The 17,441-nt window shown below is 49.8% G+C and overlaps 1 protein-coding gene across 7 annotated transcripts in view; it reads right to left on the bottom strand.

The window, feature by feature from the left end:
* Positions 1-1,175: 1,175 nt before the first annotated feature.
* LOC129715096 (arf-GAP domain and FG repeat-containing protein 1-like) overlaps positions 1,176-17,441 on the bottom strand; it is an 87,189-nt gene continuing 70,923 nt past the window's right edge. For 5 of the 7 annotated variants that reach the window (XM_055664960.1, XM_055664955.1, XM_055664957.1 and 2 more), the window contains 6 exons: positions 14,338-14,476; positions 12,941-13,014; positions 11,096-11,179; positions 9,640-9,942; positions 3,465-3,559; positions 1,176-1,459 (listed from right to left, as the gene is read on the bottom strand). In XM_055664960.1, coding sequence (XP_055520935.1) covers positions 1,400-1,459; positions 3,465-3,559; positions 9,640-9,942; positions 11,096-11,179; positions 12,941-13,014; positions 14,338-14,476 — 755 coding nt within the window. In that variant the 3' untranslated portion in view covers positions 1,176-1,399. The remainder of the gene's footprint in view (positions 1,460-3,464; positions 3,560-9,639; positions 9,943-11,095; positions 11,180-12,940; positions 13,015-14,337; positions 14,477-17,441) is intronic. The other 2 variants (XM_055664956.1, XM_055664961.1) reach the window with 1 other exon arrangement.

Below are 17,441 nucleotides of genomic sequence, written 5' to 3'. Positions count from 1 at the left end.
GGGGGTGGGGGGTGCTGCACGTCTGTGGGGGGTGGGGGGAAACAGACAGCCTTGGGGAATGGGGCCAAAGGGAAAACGAGGGGGCGGCAGCCTGCGGTGATTGATGAACAAAGCAAATGGAAAATTTTGAGATGAACAGGTCTGGGGGGGGAATGGTTGTAACAATTAAAAAAAAAACAAAAAAAACAAGCGAGAGTTCAGTACAGCGGTGGCCGGGACCAGTACGGGGCCGGCCAGGACGAAACAGGTGGGGGGCTGTGGTGTGGGGCCCTGGGAGCAGGGGGTGGGGGGGTGCAGGATGAAACGTCTGTGGGGGGCTGTGGGGGGGAGGGGGGGGAACAGTTGCCCGGGGGGTGGGGTAATTAATGGGGCAAAGTGAAAAGCGAGAGAGGGGTGGGGGGTGGCTGGGAGGAGGATGAAACATCTGTGGGGGGCTGTGTGGGGAGGGGTACGGAGCAAATGGAAAAGCGAGAGGATGAATTGATGAATCGTCTGTGGGGACTGTGTGGGGAGGGGAGGCGAGTGGCCCTAGGGGGTTAGTAACGGGGCAAGGGGAACGGGTGAGAAAGGGGGAGCGGGCAGGCTGGGAGGAGGTAGGTAGAGGGGTGCAACTCCATGTCTATCATCGCCACTGGGAACCAAGTCAGCCTAAGGTCCAAACCAGGCCCTGTAGGGGGTTGGGGAAAAGCGGGAGATCCCCAGACACTGGCCGTTTGATAAAGAGGTGACGCCAAGTGTCCCAACCCCCCCCCCCCCCCCCCTCACCCCCCCTCATGTACAGGAGGTTGCAATTCCTCAACGGGGGAAAATTGTTGGGAGAATCTTCACAGGGGGGAGACTTCCCAGTCAAACGGCAACCCCCGCCACCCAAACCCTACCCTAGTTGCGATGTGGTCTCAGCATCTCGAGGGGGAAGTCGTCGCCCCGACTCCTCACCGTGAGAGTGGGGATCGAGCAGGGTCGACAACTTCCCACCGACAGGTAAATGAACCCACGCTAGGAGCTGAGTGCGGGGACCTCCCACTGCCGTGTGGCCCACAGCCATTTAACCCGTTCATCTCCTTCCTTCCCGGAGCCTCCGTGAGGAACAGCTGGCAAATATCTTGGCTCCCCTTCACTCTAAAGCGTCCAGAGCTGTCCCTGCCCTCCCCCCTGCCCCCCCCCCCCCCCTCCCTCTCCCCCCCTGTGCTGGAATTTGATCGCAGGTACGTTGAACGATTACAATAGGAGAAATATTTCCCAATGCTTTGCTTCTTCCAACAACTCCCCCTGGCCCCTCCCTGTCACCACCAAAGTATAGAAACATGTGTACTGGCGTGGCATAGGTTACAGCTGTTGGTCGACGTGCTTTAAGGCCATCCTGGAAGAGCCACATGCTGGAAGTACTACAGGTCACTGACTATAAGAAGGGGTTGGTGGATGTGTTTCCTGCTGCAAACTGTCCTGGCGGGGCTCCAGTCTGCGGAGAGAAAGCAGAGGGTGATTAATCCACACACAGAGCAGGAGTGGCCTGGGACCAGCGGTGAGCACATGCTGGCTTACACCAAATTATTACTAAATCGATAAAGACATTACCGGGGTGGAAGATTGCAACCTCACGTGGTCCGTCTTGTTTCGACTAATGCAATCAACTCGACGTGCACAAAGGGAAGAATGGTGGCCGATTAGGAAAGGGGAGATGCAACGAGACCTGGGTGTCATGGTACACCAGTCATTGAAAGTAGGCATGCAGGTGCACAGCAGGCAGTGAAGAAAGCGAATGGTATGTTAGCATTCATAGCAAAAGGATTTGAGTATAGGAGCAGGGAGGTTCTGCTGCAGTTGTACAGGGTCTTGGTGAGACCACACCTGGAGTATTGCGTACAGTTTTGGTCTCCAAATCTGAGGAAAGACATTCTTGCCATAGAGGGAGTGCAGAGAAGGTTCACCAGACTGATTTTTATAGAAACTTACAAAATTCTTAAGGGGTTGGACAGGCTAGATGCAGGAAGATTGTTCCCGATGTTGGGGAAGTCCAGAACAAGAGGTCACACATTTTAAGGATAAGGGGGAAGTCTTTTAGGACTGAGATGAGAAAAACATTTTTCACACAGAGAGTGGTGAATCTGTGGAATTATCTGCCACAGAAGGTAGTTGAGGCCACGCAGTTCATTGGCTATATTTAAGAGGGAGTTAAATGTGGCCCTTGTGGCTAAAGGGATCAGTGGGTATGGAGAGAAGGCAGGTATGGGATACTGAGTTGGATGATCAGCCATGATTATATTGAATGGCGGTGCAGGCTCGAAGGGCCGAATGGCCTCTACTCCTGCACCTATTTTCCATGTTTCTATCAAATAGAACAAGTTGTCCTACAACTTTAGGCTGTGTACGCCACACGAAAGAAGAAGAAGAAGAAAACATAAGTGACGCACTGGTGCTGGTTTCCGACGGGCTCTCCTTACAATGCTATGTACGACAGTGATCGCAACGTCTCATGAAGCGTGCATGGCCGTTGGCTGCTAGGAGCTCATCAGCCCAAAATGGTGGAATATCTCAGTAGGACAGGCAGCATCTCTGGGGAGAAGCAATGGGTTGACGTTTCGGGTCAAAGTGTGGAAGTGCCACCCATACCTTAGACAATAGATAATAGACAATAGATGCAGGAGTAGGTCATTTGGCCCTTCGATCAATGTGATCATGGCTGATCATCCCCAATCAGTACCCCGTTCCTGCCTGCTCCCCATATCCCCTGACCCCGCTATTTTTAAGAGCCCTATCTAGCTCTCTCTTGAAAACATCCAGAGAGCCGGCCTCCACCGCCTGAGGCAGAGAATTCCACAGACTCACCACTCTCTGTGAGAAAAAGTGTTTCCTCGTCTCCATTCTAAATGGCTTACTCCTTATTCTTAAAACCTTCTCACCACAGATAGGTTCACAAGTGATGGGAGCAGAATTGAGCCATTCCACCCATCAAGTCTACTCAATCACGGCTGATCTATCTCTCCCTTCTATCCCCATTCTCCCGTCTTCTCCCCCAAGCCCCTGACACCCGCACTAATCAAGAATCTCACTATCATTATTGTTTGACTAGGCCTCCATGGCCTTCTGTGGCAATGAATTCCCCGATGCTGCCTGTCCCACTGAGTTCCTCCAGCATTTTGTGTCTGTCTTCTGGGCCCACAGAGTCCGCGCGGACCAGCGATCCCCGCACACGAGCACTGTCCTACACACACTAGGGACAATTTACATTTATACCAAAGCCAATTAACCTACAAACCTGCACGTCTTTGGAGTGTGGGAGGAAACCGAAGATCTCGGAGAAAACCCATGCAGGCCACGGGGGGAAAGTACAAACTCCGTACAGACAAGCACCCGTAGTCGGGATCGAACCCGGGTCCCTGGCGCTGTAAGGCAGCAACTCTACCGCTGAACCACCGTGACGCCCATTAAGGTTAAGCAGGAAGGAAGCGGGGTGTCACACCTACCATGAACGGGTTGCTGGGAGCTCCACCTCCTTGTATCAATGGCCCCATTGGTCGCTGCATTACTTTGGGCTGCCCAAAGGCAGCAAATCCAGCTCCTACACAACACACAAGAGACAGGCCATTTAACACACACTCGGGGAACACCTCAAAACACAAGCTCTCTTTATTCAGACCACACCGAGCACGGTAGAATTATTCAAGACTAACTCCTTCATGATAGCAAGGATCACCTCAGATCACCCTACATCATCTCTTAGACTGGAGAAGTCCCACAGCCAGGGAGAGCGTACAGACTCCTTGCAGACAGCACCCGTAGTTTGGATCGAACCCCGGGGTCTCCGGCGCTGCGAGGCAGCAACTCTACCGCTGCGCCACCGTGCCGTCCGAGAGACAGAGAGTGGCTCCAGCATTTTGTGTCGGTCTTCTGTACTCAATACACGGACCGATGAAGGCCAATGTGCCCATTCCAGCTTGACGTTAAGCTCTGAACTGCAATATACTAATATTATAATAATTATCTATATTACTAAAACTAAGATCTTGACCGCTTTCAACTTTTTGTTTCGTGATTTCCGAGAGAACGCCGCCACTTACGGCGGTCATTATTGGCCACCTCGCTCAGAGTCCCCCTCCACCAGATTGGACTGGAGGATTTTTTCCCATCGATGAAAAATCAGAGAGTTATTAATGTTTTTTAAAATGTCGCCATTCTCTCTGCTGCCCCCGCTGGCAGCAGGGGGTAGGGACTATAAAGCCCGGAAGTGTCGTGCCTCACTCAGTCTCTGCGAGACAGAGGAAGCGAGAGGGTCACGGCTCTCTGAGCTGCCAGCCCATTAATCCATTCATCCCACAATGTCCATACTCGCCCTCTGGAAACCAGTCCCTTCGGCCCACAACACCCATACTAACGCTCCAGAAAGCCCCCCCCCCCCCCCCGCTCACTGGCCAGCAATATTGGAATTGTGGAGAGGTGGAATATTGCGTTGGGGTCCAGCCCTCCCGTGTAAACATGGGACCCAATGGGTCCCACTTAGTCTAGTTATAGCTATATATATATATAAGTGTGTGTGTGTGTGTGTGTGTACTTGTGAGTGTGTGTATATACAGTATAGACACTGATCCTTTTTTTCTCCCTCGTTTAATAGTAAGATTAAACGAGTACTTACCAGTACGAAGTTTGATCTGTATTTTATGAGGAGTTACGGTGAGGGATTAAGTGAAGACCCCAGCTCCAGTGCGCATGCGGCATACTTCGAAGCAGCGGTGTGAAATCACAGAATAGACACAATATTTGAAGTAAGATAGTAAAGATCACGAGACATCAGTTTACTAGTTCGATCTGTATAATGAGGGTGGGAGCGGCGGGCACTTAATCCCTCACCGTAACTCCTCATAAAATACAGATCAAACTTCGTACTGGTAAGTACTCGTTTAATCTTACTATTTTACTTCGGAGTCACGTGAGTGATTCCGTGAAGACTTCAAAGGTCTGTGATTTCAAACCGTGTAACAGTTTTTATTTCACTCACTGCCGAAGTTTATGAGGGAGGAAGTGTTATCGTAATCAACCAGTGGATCTGCTTTCAAAAGAAACAGAAAGGTATTTGTTAACAATAACAACATAACAGAGCTCCTCTGAGCTTAAATTAATATTGCAGTTTGTAATATTCTCCTGCAATTAAATCAGGTTTATCAACGGTTTATAATAAAAAATGTTCTGAACGCGGTTCCCTTGACCATTCTGCTGTATTGAAAATGTGGTCAACCGGGATGTCCATTCGTTCAGCCGCTGATATCAATGCTGCCCTAGTGGAATGGGATTAAATGTATTATTATCTATTCCGGCAGCTTTCAGTACCTGTTTGAGCCACCTTGGAGTGGTTTGGCTCGTACCCCGTTTTGGGTTACTGTGGTTGACCCATAGGCTTCCTCCTCTCCCTCTAAGATAGTGGGTTGTGTCTATATATAGTAGTAGGTGGGTCACCACACTCAACCTGGACTCTGGTGGGTAGGCCCGGAATCCCACCAGTGAATCGGGCGTTCCTGGTCCATATAGCCATATAACGACTACAGCACGGAAAACACAGGCGATCTCGACCCTACTAGTTCGTGCCGAATCCATATACCTGCGAGTTAGATTTTACCAGACCTAAATATGAACTTGATGCGTCTGGGGTAATCACCATGTATCCAGTCTAGTTTATGGAGTGACCGGACTCTTTGAGCGTGTACGAGAGCCATAAGCATGAGCCTTTTTTAAAACATAGATTAAGCAAGCTGAGGGATCTGGCTGGTGCCATTCTCTGAGGTATGTCAATATCACACCAATATCCCATACATGGGTATATACCTGGGTGTTTGGGGCTTATATTATAGTTGCCCTTCATAAGTTTACCTTCAGTAGATGGGATCCCATGCTCTGCTGACATGCGGTTTTAGATAAGCAGATAAGGCGCTCCATGCTGTATTTACGGCACTGTAACTCACCTTTTAGTCATGGTGTAGATGTTCCAGGAACTCCAATACGTCAGTGGTTGAATAGTTCCTTGTCCCTGCGTCGTGGCAGTATTTTACCCATGTTAGCTTTTAGTGACTGTTCGCAGGGATGCCGACATGGTGGTAATGGTTCCTTTGGATAATCCCAGTCCCTGGTAAGGTCTATTCAAACCCTGCACCCAGGAGTTTGATGTTTCCCTGGCATGGGTGGCTTATGCCTGATACTGGGTTGAGTCAGCAACCATGGTCCACTAGGGAAATCCATAGGTGACTCGCCCACCGTGTCGTGATGAACTGGGAACCATGGCTGTAGGCCGGTCGGGCACGTTCAATATCTCGGAGACAGATCCCATCTGTATTGCGAAGTGCCCGACGGATGAGGCAGAAGGGAGGAAGGCAAAGCAAAAATTCCCCCTTCCAGCGTATAGGCATCTATCGCTGCTGCCTCTAATCTGGTTCCTAAGTCACATACATGGGTTACTGGTGATTCCGTCTTGTGCAACCAAATTGATATCTGGCTTTCAAACTGCTTAATAAATTTAGCAGATATTTTGGGTTATGACATCTATTCAATGTAATCATAAATTGTACCCCGTGACATGGTGTCTCCTACTGTGTTCTAGCTTCCTAGGACATAGGCAGCTGATAGTTAAAATGTCTTTTGACACACCATTGCCAGATTTGTTTGACCAATTTGTTGCACAATAATGATTATTATGCTCCCCATATGGTTGATATAAGCCACCACCATAGTATTATCAATCCGTAACCACATATGTACGTGCTGCATTTGAAATGCATATGCTTTTTAGCCCAATAGGCGATCACCAATCCCAAGAAGTTGATGCCCGGTATGTGTAGTAACGATGTTTGTGACTTGGTCCATCTGTTACCTGTGCTGGATATGGAGTTTAGTTGCTCCCCAGCCTAAAGTACTGGCATTGGTTTTTAAAAATAACCAAGTTGGGATTGGTGATGATAATAGGGCTGAAAACTATGCCAAATATATGTCTGCCCACCACCTTAATTGTGATATAGCTTCAGTGGGTACATTCATGATTTGATTATAGTGACCCAAGTGTCTTGGCAAAGTAACAGTCATATGGATGGAATTGTTATTGAAGCCCAGATAATCCTTGGTAGTAACGCTTCAATTCTGGTTTATCTGGGCGTGGGATGAACCTCAGCTTTAGGGAGCTGTTTCGTAGCTAGAACTGCTCCACAGCTAATTCCTTTGTTTCCCCTAATATGAGGATATCATCCAATATGTGCCATGATTATGCTTGTTTTCTTAATATTTTCATGGCCATTTTTAATAGTTTAGGGCGGAGGTTTAGACCATATGAAATGCTATATGCTCCCATGGTTGCCCTAACCGGGATATCCATGATCCAGGTAAATATATTTAGGTATCTATAATGATCCTAGTGTATGGTATAAGATAGTTAGCATCTCCCATATCAATGCTCCCCATAGGTATCCTAGGGAGATCAGATGTCTGGCAGTGACAAAACTCCACCTCCATCTTAAAGTGGATATACTCAACAGATTATTTAGTGATATTAGATCAATGATGATGCTACATTCATCATCTTTTATAGTTTTGGTGAATATATTCGATACAAATTCCAATCCGTTTAGTAATGTGCCTGTTTAGTTCAGCTTGCCTTCTCACTTCTCTTTTCTTAGAGGGAGAAACAGCCCTTTGGGCGCATTGCTGAACTGGCAGTAAAATGCCCAATTTGAATTCGTTTTTATCCTCTAATGCTGTTGAGTATATTTTGGTTATTTGTGACAGCATCCCATGCTTAGCCCACTCCCCATGCAGTTTAGTAGAACACCCTTGTTTTAGTGTAAACTGGGAGGAACCAGACTACCTACCTCCATGCTTGTTGTTTTTCATGAAGGCGTAGTTTGCTGGTATGCTGGTGCTGTCGGTGGGGCGCCGCATCTTCCCACGGCTCCGCTCTGGGCCCCGTCTAAAAAGAACTATGGGGATCTGCAGCGGTCACCAGGCTTTCACCAGTCCTTGTTTGATATTGCTGGTGGATGCCGAGGGGTGCTGCCAGCTGGGTGTTGGATGTGATGTCCTGCTCGTCCCATAGCCTGCTCCCTCTTCCCCGCAGCAGCGGTTTGCATAGCCCCATATATTCGGGGTTGCGGGCAGGTCTATATGCACCATCGTTCAGTCGAGTATCCCAAATATGGGAACATCTTAGGCGTCAGCACCAAAGGCGAGCAAAGGTGGTAACATCTTGACCTTCTGTAGAATTCGCTGCTTGTCTGTGAGTCTACGAGACCCAGCTGCCTGCGGATTTGCCTCTGAAAAGGCCTGTTCCTGCAGGGCTTTTGTTGGGAAGATGGTCGCGTGGAGGAGCCATGTAGTGGCCCACGACACCCAGTGGCTCTTCCTGATCCTGCTCCCCTGGCATACTGCTGTTCTCGTCCGCCTGCCCAGCACTTAAGCCAGCCCAGCCCTGGCCTCCTTAGCCCTTAAAAAAGGAGCATAAAGGATGCGCTAAATGGGAGGAGGCAAAGCACTCCACTCCGCTGTTGCATCAATCCCTCGACAAGGGAGATGGCTAGTGCAATAGCACTGGGGTAGGAGTCAGCTCCCTTGGCATTCAGCCAGTGCCCCTTTACACCGGCGGCACAGGGAGCGGCTCGGTGTCGAGTGAGCGGGAGCATTGAAATAGCTCCACCGCTACCGGTGGCTGCCTCCCAGATAAGGACCCTCGTGTGGAGTTGGGCAGGCAGTCCTTCTCCTGGAGGTGAACTTCATGACCTCCTCTGGCTTGGGGAGACAGACATACTCATTTTTGCTGTCTCCAACCTGTTCCAGCTTGGAGGAAGATGGCTCCTGTAGAACCTGTAAATTGGTAAGATTTCCCCTTACCTGCATGTAGAGGCTGCCTGCCGTTTTCCAGGCGGCGTTTGTGGCGGTTCCCGGGCGGTGATTCTCCTGGTCAGGAGTCTGCAGGGCTGCCGGTCGGGTTTTTTAAAATTTCCCGCCGGTCCGCGGCTGTACGGAACAGCTGTTCTGCGGACCGGCATAGCGCAGCTCCTAGCAGCGGTCCGCAGCGTTAGCAGTCCGGGTGGCACCTTTTCCCCGTCACTGTCGGCCCCACGCTGGAGTCGAAACGGGGCCCGCTCACCATGCCTCACTTTGCTCCCCGTGGAGCAAAAACCTCAAGGCCCGATTAAGGTAAGTACTTACCTCTCGTCCTTGGATGCGGGAGCTAGCCCGACTCCCGCTGGCTGCCGCGTTCTGCACGCTGTGCGATAATGCCGCATGCGCACTGGAGCTGGGGTCTTCACGGAATCACTCACGTGACTCCGAAGTAAAATTATATTGTTGGCCCCACAGCAGAAGCGTCACACCACGGGGCTGGAGACTGGAAGTATCCTGAGCTAATTCTGCTGCCACCATCATCTATTGCGACAAGTGACGGCTCCCACTGATTGTCGACGGAAGCTTGCGTCCTTTTCAGGACGGACGATGACAGCGAGGTCAACGTTTGTAACAAGATGGACACGAAAAGAAGAAGATCTTTGCTATAACACGGTGCCCCAAGCAGATCACAATCGCTCCAATTGTAGATACAAAGGTAGGTAGGTGGGTGGGTGGGTTGTAGATATGGTTATAGGTACGTCTGAGGATCAAAGTGGAGCGTCTTACCATTGTGCTGCTGAGCGAAGGCCTGTTGCTGCAGGAAGGCCTGTTGCTGGGCAAACGCATGCTGCTGCTGGCTGTATCCTTGCTGGACGGGGAACGGCTGCTGCTGCTGCTGCTGCTGCGGGTAGGACTGCTGCTGGCCAAAGGCCTGGTGCTGCTGCTGCTGCTGCTGCTGCTGCTGCTGCTGAGGGTGAGGCTGCTGCTGCTGCTGCTGCTGCTGCGAGAACGGGTGCTGCGGGAACCCGACAAAGCCGCCGGGGACGGCAGTGGGCGCCACGGATCCGTACACGGTCTGCACTCCGTACACTGCAGGGAGAGCGAGAGGAGGAGGAGGAGGAGGAGGAGGCGTTAGTTTTCAAGAGAGAGTTCGATTTAGCTCTTCGGGCAAACGGAATCAAGGGATATGGGGAGAAAGCAGGAACGGGGTTACTGATTTTAGATGATCAGCCACGATAACATTGAAACATATAAGATTGTTAAGGGCTTGGACACGCTAGAGGCAGGAAACATGTTCCCGATGTTGGGGGAGTCCAGAACCAGGGGCCTCACACAAACAGTTTAAGAATAAGGGGTAAGCCCCAGAACATTCGATGGCACCTGTGGCTCCTTACAGCAATGAGCACAACACAACACAACACAACACAACACAACACAACGCCACAGGGCTGTTGAGTTGAACTGGGGGAAGTGGTACAAACCCGTTCTGATCTCCATCCTGAAACATGGCTGTCAGTTTAGAGTCATCTTAGTTTTAGACACAAAATGCTGGAGTAACCCAGCGGGACAGGCAGCATCTCTGGATGGAAGCAATGCATTCCTTCTACCCAGAGATTCTGCCAGTCTCGCTGAGTTACTCCAATCATCTTAGTTTAGTTTAGTTTCAGAGTTTCAGAGACACATGCCCTTCGGCCCGAGTCCGCAGTCTACCAGCGGTCCCCACACACGAACGCTATCCTACACATGCTAGGTACATTTTACAGTTGTACAAAGCCGATTAGCCTACAAACCTGTACACCTTTGGAGTGTGGAAGGGAACTAGTGATCCCGGAGCAAACCCACGCAGGTCACAGGGAGAACGTACAAACTCCGTACAGACAGCACCCGTAGTCAGGATCGAGCCCGGGTCTCTGGCGCTGTGAGGCAGCAACTCTGGGCAATGCTTTACAATTTGTATCAATAGCTACTGAGGTTTAGGTGGTGAAGAGGAGGTCAAAAGGAGGATGAAGGCAGGAGAATGGGGTTGAGAGGGAAAGTCAGATCAGCCACGATTGAAAGACAGAGTAGACTCGACGGGCCGAGTGGCCTCATTCTGCTCCTGTGACTTGGGACTGCCGGCTGCTCCACAATGGGGAGGCGAGTGGAGGGGGAAGAGAATTTGGAAAAAGGCTGGTAAGTGAATGTTTTTTAAAAAGGAGAGCTTTTCTTGAATGTCAATGGAAGAGAGACTGTGAGGACTCACCTGGTGCCATCCCGTTGGTCTGGAAGGGATTGGTAGAAGCTGCTTGCGCCGTGACAGTAGGAGCAGCAAATGGATTACTGAAAGCTGAAATACAGGGCAGAAAGAGGGAAAAATATATATATATATATGCGTTAAAGGTTAATGCACTGTGCCTCCACAAAAATGCCTCCCAGCAAGGAGGATGGCTGAGCTTCTAGTGATCCCAGATGGAGTGATACAGTTCGGATCACCAACTTTCTCACTCACAAATAAGGGACAAAAGGTCAAAATACGGGACAAATTCCCCACGGCAATTTGTTGACCGACTGGGCCGTGTCTGGGTGAATGATGAGTTGGCCCCGGGTGCTGGACTGCACACACAAAGCCCAGCCGGCGGGGCCAGCTGAGGAGTTTTATAATAATAATAATAATAATAATCTTATTTATATAGCACATTTTTAGTCAACTTGCATTGACCCCAAAGTGCTTCACATAATTACATTAGATTTACACACAGGCAAAGGTGGGTGAAGTGTCTTGCCCCAAGGACACAACGACAGTATGCACTTCAAGCGGGATTCGAACCGGCTACCTTCCGGTCGCCAGCCGAACACTTAGCCCATTGTGCCATCTGGCGTTCAGGCCCTCCGCGTCGAGGCGCTCCACTCCCGCATCGGGGGGATGTCAGCTCCCCTGCGCTGGGCGATCGTATCTCACGTCGGGGCTGGTCGAGCCCTCCGCGGCATTGGCCTCACCCGAGACTGCGAGCTCTTGATGTTAAAGTCTGCGGTGGTCACGGTGGGAGCGACCAAGCGACCCGCTCCGATGTTAAATCCACGCCCTGGGGTGGGGCTCACGACAGTCCGAGGAGGCTTCCAGCTCCAGCGATTGTAGGCTGCAGCACCCGGAGAAGTTGATCCGAAAATTGATCACATCTCCGGGAAGGTAAGAACATGAAAAAAAAAGTTTCCCCCACTCCCCTCCTCTCCCCCCACATAAAACACAAAGAACAATAACACAAACTTAGGACAAACTAAAAAAATAACAAAAATAGCAAAAAGAATGAAAAGACAAACAGACTGCCATCTCCCCCCTGTGGCCACACCCAAAAATAGTAACACTCTCTCCCCTCTTTTTAAAAAATAAAAAAACCTTTATTCAATTATTATAAAAAATAATATTTATAAACCAAAACAGTGGTAATGCACCCACCACCATAATACAAAATCACCAACTTATCGAATCACTTTATCAAATAACTATCTTACAATCCACCCAGCGGTCCCGGAAATCCCCTAGGGTGCCCGTGGACCGCGGTGCGTAATCCGTCTCCAGTCCCACTCAGGCACGGACGTAACCCAGGAAAAGGGGCAGGCAGCTTGGCAACATGACTCGCGGATGGCCCAAGGGGCAACCCAACCAGGGCATCCTCAGTTTTACCCACTCCCTTACGCCACAGGGAGTGTCAAAGATGAGGACGGTGGGTGTGAGGTGCAGCCAGAAGGCAAGGAGCAACCCCTTTAGATGTTGGAACAGCGGCTGCAACCTCACACACTCCATATTTACGTGGAACACAAAAGTGGCAGGCGGCTAGCGAGACTGTGAACTGGGCTATAAACAGGTTACACGGGACTCCTCAGTGCAGTGCCTTCCACACCAGGTCCCCGATGTAAAGGGGAACAATCCTTACATAGAGGGGACCCACACTGGGGGACCCCCTCACGACCAAATGGCAACTTCACACTCCACTTTGTGCCTGGGCAGTCCCCCGCTTCCTAGCATTGAAGCAGAGTGTGGATTAGCACAACAGGAGCATGGGGCCAAGTGAGGAAACAGGACTCGATGTGATCTGTGTATAAACATTACCTCCAAAGTTAGCTGTACTAGTAGCAACAGATTGCTGTGTAGGCACTTGGCTTCCACTCACTGTTCCGGAGATACTGAAAGCCAAATGAAAATAGGAGATACGTCAGCAACTGAAACATCTTAACACAAGATATAAAGGGAGCATTAAACACCTTGCAGTCCCTGCACTCGCTGTGTGTGTGTGTGTGTGTGTGTGTGTGTGTGTGTGTGTGTGTGTGTGTGTGTGTGTGTGTGTGTGTGTGTGTGTGTGCGTGCGTGTGTGCGTGTGTGTGTGTGTGTGTGTGTGTGTGTGCGTGTGTGTGTGTGACAGGATGGTGTAGAGGGAGGTTCATTCTGTGTCTAACCCATTTTTTAATTCTATTTTTAATCATACAAATACTTTCATTCAGAAAATAAAAATAAACATATTAACAGTATTAACACAACCAAAGGCTGCCTATTTTGACAGTACACAAACAAACGGACAAAGGATTAATATATCGCCAACTTTATCAACACCACACGCGACCTCCCACGGCGACCAGCGTTCACGGAAGGCCTCGTGGACACCGCGTGTTCTCTCTCTAGGGACTCGCGGGCACGGACGTAACCCCGGAAGAGGGGCAGCCAGCCAACCCCAGTGTGGCCGTTGACTGCCCTGGAGTGTGTGTGTGATGGGACAGTGTCGAGGGTGCTTCTCTCTGTGATTCTGTAAATTACCTACAGTGTGAAGGATAGAACTAGTATATGGGGGATATATTATATATATATATATATATATATATATATATAATATATATTATATTATACGGAATATTATATTATACGGAACGGCTGTTGAATGTTTAGTAGAGTGTTAAATTTGTTCATGACATGTATTTTTTATTTTCATTTCTATTTATTTTTTCATGCACACTGAATGGACACTGGTTGAGCAACGTTTTTTTGTTTCCTCTGGGTATGCGAATACTCAGGAGATGACAATAAAGATATACAATACAATACAATATATATATGGAACTAGTATATATGGTCGGCGCGGACTCGGGCTGAACGACCTGTTTCCACGGTGCAGTGTGTAGTTTGTACGTTCTCCCCGTGACCGCGTGGGTTTTCTGCGGGTGCTGCGGTTTCCTCCCACACTATAAAGGCGTGCAGGTTTTTAGGTTAATTGGCTTAGTTGAAATTGTGAAATTGTCCTTAGTGTGAGGAGCAGAGTGTCAGTGTGCGGAGATCGCTGGTTGGCGTGGACTTGGTGTTTCCATGCTAATCTGTCATCTAATCTAGTGTGCGGAGGGATCGCTGGTGGAAGCGGACTCGGTGGGTGGAAGGGCCCGGTTCCACTCTTTAACTGAAAGCACCATGATAACAAGATGTGGAGGGAGGGGAGTGATGAGGCGCGGTGACCACACTGTTACCTGTTAGTGCCAGCACTGGCATGACTTGAAGGCACTCCAATACCAAAGACGCTGCTGTACTCGCCTCCTGTGTATTGACTCGATGAGGCTGCCGGCTGGCCGGCGGAGGTGAAACTGAAGCTGGACATCTGACCACCTGCTGTGCCGAGAAGGGAACAGGAAAATACAGCTTACACGCTACGAAGGTCATAAGTGTTAGGGGAAGAGAGGCCATTCGGCCCATCAAGTCTACTCCGCCATTCAATCATGGCTGATCTATCTCTCCCTCCTAATCCCACTCTCCCCATAACCCCTGACACCCGTACTAATCAAGAATCTATCTATCTCTGCCGTAAGAATCTCCATTGAAGGCCTCCACAGTGCTTTATGGCAAAGAATTCCACGGATTCATCACCCTTTGATGAAATTCCTCGTCTCCTTCGTAGAGGGACGTTCTTTAATTCTGAGGCTGTGCCCTCTGGTCCTACACTCTCCCACTAGTGAAAACATCCTCTCCACATCCACTCTATCCAAGCCTTTCACCATTCGGTAGGTTTGAATGAGGTCCCCCCCTCATCGTTCTAATCTCCAGCAAGTACAGGCCCAGCACCGACAAACGCTCATCGTATGTTAACCCACTCATTCCTGGGATCGTTCTTGTAAACCTCCTCTGGACCCTCTCCAGAGCCAGCACATCCCTCCTCAGATCTGGTGCCCAAAATTGCTCCCGATACGCCATATGCGGCCTGCCCAGCACCTAATAGAGCCTCGACATTACATCCCTGTATTCCATCCCTCTTGAAATAAATGCTAGCATTGCTTTTACCCCACCCTAAACTCAAAATCTCTCCTCTAAACTTCCTCGCATTCCTCTCACTCATAACGGCAATACTGTCATACCCGGCACCAGGTCTAAGGGTTATCACACAGAGCTTACAGGACCTGTCCATGCAAAACTGGCCACAGCTTGTGGCCCCAAGTAACTGGAGACGTGGGAGCAGCAATGGGGCGGCACGGCTGCAGAGTTGCAGCCTCACAGCGCCAGAGATGCGGGTTCGATCCAGGCTGCGGGTGCCGTCTGTACAGAGTTTTAACGTTCTCCCTGTGAACGGCGTGGGTTTTCTCCGGGTGCTCCGGTTTCCTCCCACACTCCAAAGACGGACAGTTTTGTAGGTTAATTGGCTTCTGTGGAATTGTAAATTGTCCCTAGTGTGTGTGTGTGTGTAGGATAGTGTTAGTGTGTGGGGATCGCTGGTCGGCGCTGACTCGGTGGGCCGAAGGGCCTGTTTCTTAAAGATATGAGGGGGGAGTCCTATTATCACTTCAGCCCACATATCCACCTCTCCCAGTGCCAAGGTTAACTGTCACCACAAAACATCATATATCTACTATCTCCTACCTCCAAGGTCAGTAGCATAACCAACTTGGGGCCCAGTCTGTGTATATTCGACTATGTGATACAATGGGTAGCACGGTGGCACAGCGGTAGAGTTACTGTCTTACAGTGCCACAGATCCAGGTTCGATCCTGGCTACAGGTGCTGTCTGTACAGAGTTTGGACATTCTCCTTGTGGGTTTCCTCTGGGTGCTCCGGTTTCCTCCCACAGTCCGAAAATGTGCAGGTTTGTAGGTTAATTGGCTTCGGGAAAAAATAGTAAATTGTCCCTGGTGTATTGGATAGTGTTAGTGTACGGGGATCGCTGGTTGGCGCGGACTCAGGGGGCCGAAGGGCCTGTTTCCACGCTGTATCTCTAAACTAAACTAAACAATAGTTGTCCCAGGTTACTGCAGAGAAGTCGTAACAAAATCCGACATTGAATTACAAAAGAGGAAACAAGAACACGATTTACCAAAGCTAATTAACCGACAAACCCTGTACGTGTTAGTTTGGAGTGTGGGAGGAAACCGGAGCACCCGGAGAACACGGGGAGAACGCACAAACTCGGTACAGAGACCACCCGTGGTCAGGATGGAGCCCGGGTCTCTGGCGCTGTAAGGCTGCGCCGTCGTGCCGGTGATGGATGGTCAAGGTGGGCTCGGTGTGCCAAAGGGCACGTTTCCACGTTGTATCTTTCAGACATTTCCCTGCAGCTAATCTACACACCAGACTCCCCACATCTTTCACCGTCATTTTGTTCTGGTGCCCGTCCACAGAGGTCAGAAGATCAGAAGTGATAGGAGTAGAAGCCATTCGGGCCACTGTCTACTCTGCCATTCAATCATGGCTGATCTATCTCTCCCTCCTAACCCCATTCTCCTGCCTTCTCCCCATAACCCCTGACACCCGTACTATTTATTTCTGTCTTAAAAATATCCACTGATGGCCTCCACAGCCTTTTGTGGCAATAAATTCCGCATTCACCACCCTCTGATTGAAGAAATTCCTCCTCATCTCCCTCCTAAAGGAAGGTCCTTTAATTTTGAGGCTGTTGCCTCTGCCCTCCGTGAACTTATTAATAATAATAATAATAATTGCAATGATCCCCGCTCATTAATAGTAATCTACGCACACACACTAGTGACAATTTATTATTATACAAAGCCAATTAACCTACGAACCTGTACCTCTTTGGAGTGTGGGAGGAAACCGGAGACCCCGGAGAAAACCCACGTGGGTCACGGGGAGAACGTACAAACTCCGTACAGACAGCGCCCGTGATCGGAATCGAACCGCTGTGAGGCAGCAACTCTAACGCTGCCCATTCTCCCCGTAACCTTTGACGCCGTGACTAATCCTGGCGGCAGTTGGCACTCCACTTAAAGAGTAATACAGAACGGAAACAGACCCTTGGGCCCAACTTGTCCATGCTGTCTAAGATGCCCTATCTAAGCTAGTTGCCCGCATCTGGTTTGCGTACGGTCCATATCCCTCTAAACCTAATACCGTCTAATGTTGTTATAGTTCCTGCCTCAAGTACTTCCTCCGGCAGCTCGTTCCACACACCCACCATTCTACCAATAAGCACCACTTCAGAACAAAACTATACAGATTACCAATTAGATTTATCATCCTCCCCTGTTACTTGTCAAACATTGTCCCACCCACAGGATTTTCAGCATTGCTGGAGAGAATTAGGGGTGGCACGCTGACGCAGCGGGTAGAGCTGCTGCCTTACAGTGCTTGC

Source organism: Leucoraja erinacea, unplaced genomic scaffold (assembly GCF_028641065.1).
Source record: "Leucoraja erinacea ecotype New England unplaced genomic scaffold, Leri_hhj_1 Leri_100S, whole genome shotgun sequence".
NCBI lineage: Eukaryota > Metazoa > Chordata > Chondrichthyes > Rajiformes > Rajidae > Leucoraja > Leucoraja erinaceus.
The sequence above is the reverse complement of the archived record's forward strand: the minus strand, read 5'-3'. Positions and strand labels throughout refer to the sequence as shown.